Genomic DNA, 7,620 nt, shown 5'->3' on the forward strand with positions numbered 1-7,620 from the left:
TATGTTTTCTTATATAAACTATATGACACACCTTTGTTCAATTGTACAAAATATTCAAGTTGTAGTATATACTTCCTCCATTTTTTTTTTAATTGCACCATCTGAGATTTCACGCTTTCCAATGTACTATTTTAACTACTAATATTTCTCATTATACATTTTAAAAAATTATAAAAATTTGATAATTTGAAAATATATTTCGAGACGAATCTAACAAGATCCCATATGAATATATTTTCCTTACATATAAATCACAAAAAATAACTATATAAGAATATATGAATAGTGCTAAAACCAAGATGGTGCAATTATAAAAAAATGGAGGAAGTATTAAGTACTTCCTTCGTGTTCGTGTAGTGAGAATTTTTTCACTGTATAATATGCCGTACCTTTCAATTATGTAAGGTATTATCAATTACTAGTTTTTATTAATGTGTTTATAATTCTTAAGATACACGACATAAACAAGGAAATAGCATAGCTTGGTGGTAATATATATGCACAAGGAACAACTACCGGTTGTACATTGAAAATTGTCATATTATAGTCCTTTTTTTTAACCTTAACATTGTATCAAAATTAGTTTTAATTAATTAAAATATGGTTAATCACAAGATATTGATAAAAAGGCAGTGTTTAAATAGTGTAAAATTGCAAATGGTGCAATATTTTTATAAAAAACGAAGGGAGTAATAATTTTTATACTTGATCAGACAAGAATATGAGATGTGAAACTCTTGTAACTTTTTTGACTCTCTTTACACCAAAATATGGTTGTTGTCAATCGTGTTTTCTTCTTTAGTAGATCACAATTACTTTTTTGACTCTCTTTACACCAAAATATGGTTGTTATCAATCGTGTATTCTTCTTTAGTAGATCACAATTTGAAATGTTTTGGCATGAACTTTCCCTATGAAATATTTTGGTAAACATTTTAAATATTATTCATTTATGAAAGTAGTCTTACAAAGCGTACTCCAAATAATGTCATTATTATTACATAAAAATAAAAATAATTTTTATATAAAATTAAAAAGAAGGTAATAATTGAATAGGACAAGTTATGGTTTTTACCTTGCTGGTGAGTTTTGTAGCTGAATTTTTACACTACAAAGTCCTTATGAACAATGCTGTACAATTTTTTAGCTAAACTTATTAAAAGAGTGCAAAAATATAAAAAAAAGGTGTGGCTGCTGGGATTCGAGCCCAGGTCTCCACGGCCACAACGTGGAATTCTAACCACTAAACTACAGCCACTTTGTTGAACTATTTAAACAAGTAATTAATATAACTTGCAACACAAATGAAAAGCTCCAACCCAAGTTCATACAGAGAAATCAGAGATAATAAATCCCCGTCATATGAGTACAACATTTCAATTTTAGTACAAGGAAGTTTAAATGAAGATGTCAAGGAGTAACGGATATATAACTGTCGGAAACAGCAAACGATCTGTAGGCTTTGGCAAACCATATGTGAGGGGAATAGGTACATCTGAGCTTCATGGGAGGCATTAGAGTGATGGCAATTTTTTATTTGTTCCTTGCGCAGCCGTGCAAGGCGCACGTGCGCGTACTCGGGTTTAATATAGAGCAAAGAAACCCCTTGACTGAGTAAATTTGCACAGAGATTCAAGGTGGCTAAGAAATGCATGCACTAGAAAAAGGATGAATAGTCTCAAAATGCTAAAATTCCATCAAAAAGTGAGTGATACATCTCTAGTATTTCATCAATAACTCCCGCAAGATCATCTATGTTATATCACACATATACAACCACAAGATCAAAAATCTAAATCCCTGAGTACATTCGGCGCATTATTCAGATTCTACTATAAAAACTACAAGATTTTACCACAACTAATACTCCTATTATAATACTGACGATAAACAGCTCTGTACACCAGATAAATATTCTGGGTAAACCAAGTATGCCAAAGAAAAACGGATGCTGTAATGCTGCTTCGGTCATCTGCAAAGAAAAACTGCAAGCTGCAGTTTTCTCTTCAATTTCTGCGGTAGTAACCTTCAAAGTCAGACGCATTCGCCAAATTTTGTTGTTAGAAACTAAAAACCTCAGTTGCTAATTGCAACAACGGTTCCAAGGTACTTGGGGCAAATTTCCTAGCAAAGAGATAACAGATGGTAGTATTTCTACCATTGTAATCACAAATCTTACCACTCTCCCTAACCTTCTTAAAGAACTCCACCGTGATGTCTCCTTTTCCGAATGTAGCAGGGTGGGACCCACCTCTTGACCAATCCACCCAAGTAATGCTTCTATTTGCCAAAACATTTGCTGCTTGGATTGTAAGCATGGTGGGAAAATAGTGCTCATCCACATAACAAGCTGGTTTACAGAACGCTTCAAATTTTTGGTGATATGTGGTGTCTTCAACTATTTGAATTGCCAGTCTTCTATTGAGCTCAAACCATTGAGATCCTTTACGCCAGTCGGTTATGTTAACTTCAGGGGCCATGCTCCCATTATACCGTCCCCTCCCATAGGGTCCAGTATCGTCAAACGCACCCATAAAGCTATATTTGGAATTTGTGATGTAATTCAGAGTTATGCTAAAATTGTAGAGCGGAATGCAAGATTCTGAAAGAAGTATGAACCACTCATTTGAGATATCCAGCAATGCGTTGGCAAGAAGCCTTCTTTCGGCATCACACATGCTCATCCTCCCCCATTCCGCCACCTGCCAAGTAAAGAGGCCAGAAGGTTGATTAGCCATATTTCAAGTTTTAAAATCAACAAAATTTGGTCACATGCACTAAAAATTAAACAATGTTGCAGTATGCCGAGGCTACTAACTGCTGCTTTTCTATACTTTTTCACAAATTGCAATTGAGCCTTCATAATTAACAAGCAAGATACAATACTACTTTTAAATCCTTCATGACCCAGACTCCCACATCACAAACAAACAGACCAGTGAACATGCATCAAACTCATCTTCTTCCAACTCCGGACATTTTTACCAAGGGAGATTCCCCTTTCCAACCTCACAGGCCTGGGACTTCCACAAAGTTTGTATAATGATTAATGGATGTCAATTGGTCTACTAACTGATCATATTTGCAAATGAAGGACTTCATATGTTCCTTTGATATTGCAACACATAGGGGATGCACCAATGTCCGGAGTTAAGGAACCCATGTGACGAGGAAAGAAATAAAAAGAAATAATGTGATGAGGAGAGTGATAGAGAGCAATAAGAAGAGGGGCCCCATGTGATGAGGAGAAAAATAAAGAGAAATCATATGCAAAGAAGGAAAAATTGCAACAAATATCATTTCTCCGTACAAGGGAGACGTTGCAATAATGTAGGAACAGAGGAAGTGTTCTTAGATCTTGTTTCCCCAACTAAAAAAGCTTCAACATAATCGATATTAATATCAGCTCAACATTTGTTATCAGTTCAAGATTGCAAACATAATGCACTAGTACTCTGTAGAAAATATCTTTTAAAGTAAGTTAGCATATAAAATAGCCATTAGATCCCCAGAAACTTGCCAGATTATGATAGGCCTAAACCACCTTATTTAGAGTGAATGGACGAGGTCTAAACCACGTTAGCTCTTTCAGTGCAGTCTCCAGATTATCTTCAAGAATACAAACAAGTGAAATTCCTCTAGATCAAGAATAAAGTATTAGGAATCTCACTTTTCTACTACACACAACATGCCATAGACAACCCACAACTGGCATACTCAGAGCACTCTCAAAGATGCCTTCAAACCAGAATACTCACTAGTCAGGCAAGAGCATATTAGCTTCCGAAGTTAATTAGATTGCTCTAACTTTAAACTATGGCTTCCACAACCATTTTAGGTCATGTCAATACTTAGATTCTGACTATCACCAATAATAAGGGTGTACTACATCTTCAGCGGAGTCAGCGGAGAAAGTGAAAGTAACAAAGAAAAAAGAATCTGAATCTGACTTGCAAACCAAAACCAAGCATTTTTACTGATCATTTTCTGGACCGAACATCCAGTCTAGTACACAACACACACAACACGGGCTATGTAGCATGACTGCCTTCACCTTTACCTTGAGTCCCAATCATTAAGATGAAAAAGGATTCGATGTCTGAAACCAAACACACAAGACTTACTTTTTATAAACAACTTTCTCAAATAAAGTTTATTCCCCACTAAGGGAGTGTTTGGTTTGGTGTAAAATATATCCCAGGAAAATGACTTTCCTCTTTTCAATTGTTTTCCTTTATTTGTCTTGGAAAGGGGTGAAAAACAATCTTCAAGTGATGGAAAATAACTGTCTAAAGGGCGGGAAACATTTTCTACTTGGAAGGAAGGGGAACAAATTTTGCTCCTCCTCCTTACCTCACTCTTCTCTCACCCATCCACTCCCATTTTCCTTTTCTCTATGACTTTTCTTGTAAGGAACCAAACAAACGGAAACTAGTTTAGAATTGTGTTTCCTTGAAAAATGATTTTTTACGGAAAAATGTTTTCCATAAAAAATCATTTTTCACTAAATATGTTTTCCTTCAAACCAAACGGAGACTAAATTAAACGAGCAAATTATTAGTAATAACCCAGTGTAAGCCCTGATCCATGCTCTGAATACAGAAACAGATTATTGAACATTTTGCTCACTTTAATAGTTGACAAGGTGGTATTCAAAAGTCGTTCTTCCACATGATGATTATAACTTCCATCATAAACTTGTAGATACCAAGGTTTTAGGTACTAGCTTTCTCATAACCATACTCGTTAATCCCATAATAAGTGATGAAAATACAAATCAAATTCTCCAGACTACCCCCCCAAAAAACAATCCTCAAAACTGAAGGTCAAGTAAAGGATAAAAAACCACAAGATGATCAAAGAAGTTCATGTAGAGCAAATGCAAAGCAAGGAATAGTTTAAGTGACCCGCACAAGAATTGCATACAGAGGTTATGAAGCTAGAAATCACCCTCTATAAAACTCTGAATATCAATATTTCACAACAGAACAAAGAAAGATATCTTCAGCAACATCTTAGATTCTTAGTTAGTGAATCAAAGGATTAATATACTATATTGACCAAGAAAGATTAACTTAAAGCATGGACTATATAAGAACGGTGCGACTTAATTTTCTAGTATCATTACACATTGAAGCTTTTACAGGTTTACAGTTATCTAACTAAATGCCTTGTACCTCCTCTTAATTGGCGGGATGCTTTATGAGAACCAAGAGTTACATCTCTCTCAAATTCCTCCAACAACCACCACGGTGCAAGAAGAAACCGTCCTTACCATCAATGCTTACTTTAAAACCACACAAATCATAACATCTAACAGATGTCTTCAAAAGGCTCCTAACAGTGGTTTTTAGGAACAGTCCAACACATACAACTATATGCTACGATTAGGCAGAGTCTTTCATAGAATATATATATGAGTTGTATAACTCTAGTTTTTTTCATCACTAAGCTTTTATTTTCCTTTTCACAGCGTCATAGCCTCATGAATGGATAAAATAAATGCTGGAATCAGGTTATTGACTTGTGATATACTCCGTATAATGTAATAGACATAGTGCAATATCTGCACACAGATTCATCAAATATGAAGAAATGCACGAAATACAACATCAAACAATCATATCCCAATTCTAATAAAAATGATGATATAAAGCAATTAAGCAAACATAATAACAAAAATCACCTAAAATTTCCAAATGCAAACAATAAAAAAGAGCACAAAGGCAGCAAGAATCATACTTTGCTAGGTATATGCCTTTTGTAGAAAACTGATGAAGGAGGAAACTCCTTATTGTAAGATGGCATCGAGTGAACATAGATCGAAAACCGCCCCTTGTGCCCCTTAAAGAACCTCTCCCAAAGAGGTGCCAATGGCAATGGACCTTTGGTCAAGAACATAAATGCAACCTTGGGATTCCTTTTGAAAGGGTATTTCCTAATACCAGGCACCAATGTGGCTCTCCAAATGAGCTCTTCATCACTCATTGTATGCATCAAATTAGATGGAGGTCTAATCCACTGATCTAACCCACTTGATTCACCAATACATGGCTCATAACTAGGCTTAATAACCCCAGCAACACCGCCATCGAACCCGAATCGCCTAAATGTATTCAGACTAATGAATGAGAATACAACACATAATACCAAGAACATCAACAGTATTAACAGTAATCTCACTGGTAAACCCCTGGTTCTAGTTACAGGACCTGGGTCCTTCCCTTCTTCTATTGCCATAACCCTTGTTTGCTCAAAATTGTACTGAGAAATAACAAGATCAAACCCTGGGTACCCTTTTGGCTAAAATCCCTCAAATTACTCAGAAATTTACCCAATAATCTCGAATTTCTAGGAAGTGGGTAATGAAATTAATCAATACCCATTACAGAAGTAACATCTTTAGCATCAAAAATGATGTCAGATCTGTAGAAGAGGTTTTAATTTAAGTAAAATGAGAAATTTATTGATTTAGACCAGAATATTTGAGTAGAAGGGGAGAAAAATCAGGGGTGATATGTTGAGTAATTAGTCGAGAAACTGCCAAATCAAAATGATACCAAGATCAATTTATTTAATTGCGCCGGCTCATGGACAATAATGGGTGGTCAAAAAAGTGGAAAAATAATAATTTATGTGGGATGAGTCAGAGAAATGAAATCTGGGCGAAATTTTGAAATTAAGGGAATAAAGAAAGATGGAAAGAGAAAGAGTGAGGGGATTTTGTGAATTGTATGTTGGGATTTTCCAAGTTTTGTGGTATGTCTTTTGCATACGATTACGCAGCGATCGACCTTTGTCGGAGGGGACTTTTTTAGTTTTTTTCTTTTAAATTATGGTATGCACATCACTTAAGAATTTCATTAATGATTAAGAATACATCAATACATCATCGGTTTTTTATCTTGCATCATTTTTCTTTTATGGAGTTGTATTTTTGTTGTACCATTCTCTTTATTAAATGTGTTTTTTTATGTTATCACTAGATTGGATCCCGTGCACGTACGGATTATAAACAGTTTTTTACAAAATATTTAACTGAACATCTCCAAACTACTGCATAATTATAATGTTTTGAATATATTCATTTAAATTTATTCATCTAATATTCATATTATATGTGTGTAATATGCAAATGTGACCAACATATCGAGTGAATATGTTTTCCTTAATATACCAATTTGACTAAAATATTACCAAAAAATATTTAGCAAAATTATTATTGTGTAGTATCTATTGTTACTATAATTATAAACTAATATTTTTTCCATACATAAATAGTTTATAAAAAAGGATAGAGAATAAAAATAAAATAAAGTAATTTTTTTTTAGGGAAATGATTTTTGGCGGAAAAATTTTGCACCAGAAAGTGACACGTATCATTCTTGGTGTCTGTTTTAGTATAAAGTAATAGATATGGTCAATTTTGATACTTTATTTTTTCCTTAAATATTGCATCATTGTCGAAAAATCACCATATTTGGTTTGCAAGAAATACATTAGTCTCTTGTGACGAGTCTATCTCTATCCTACAACTTGATTTGTAATCACTTGTAAGTTTATACTAGTAATGATGACCAAGAGAATCCTATAACCTCTCATGGCAAGGAAAGACGTGCC

The 7,620-nt window shown here is 34.4% G+C and overlaps 1 protein-coding gene and 1 non-coding gene across 2 annotated transcripts; both read right to left on the bottom strand.

Moving 5' to 3' along the window:
• Window positions 1-1,186: 1,186 nt before the first annotated feature.
• TRNAH-GUG (transfer RNA histidin (anticodon GUG)) lies at window positions 1,187-1,258 on the bottom strand. Its single transcript has one exon. It is a non-coding gene; the product is annotated as a tRNA-His (tRNA).
• A 411-nt stretch (window positions 1,259-1,669) lies between these two features.
• Window positions 1,670-6,836, bottom strand: LOC110789267 (glycosyltransferase BC10). The gene is made up of 2 exons (XM_021993917.2): window positions 5,743-6,836; window positions 1,670-2,702 (listed from the first exon to the last, which is right to left on the bottom strand). The coding sequence occupies exons 1-2, from the start codon at window positions 6,238-6,240 to the stop codon at window positions 2,061-2,063; spliced, it is 1,140 nt and encodes a 379-aa protein (XP_021849609.1). The 5' UTR covers window positions 6,241-6,836; the 3' UTR covers window positions 1,670-2,060.
• Between the last annotated feature and the right edge of the window lie 784 nt (window positions 6,837-7,620).

This window comes from Spinacia oleracea, chromosome 1 (genome assembly GCF_020520425.1).
Source record: "Spinacia oleracea cultivar Varoflay chromosome 1, BTI_SOV_V1, whole genome shotgun sequence".
Taxonomy (NCBI): domain Eukaryota; kingdom Viridiplantae; phylum Streptophyta; class Magnoliopsida; order Caryophyllales; family Amaranthaceae; genus Spinacia; species Spinacia oleracea.

Bases quoted from the DNA above. Each gene is read 5' to 3' on its own strand.
- LOC110789267 (XM_021993917.2), bottom strand. From the start codon at position 6,240: ATGGCAATAGAAGAAGGGAAGGACCCAGGTCCTGTAACTAGAACCAGG. The intron at 2,703-5,742 runs GTATGATTCTTG...TTTACTTGGCAG, and splicing joins AAAGGCATATACCTAGCAAA to GTGGCGGAATGGGGGAGGAT.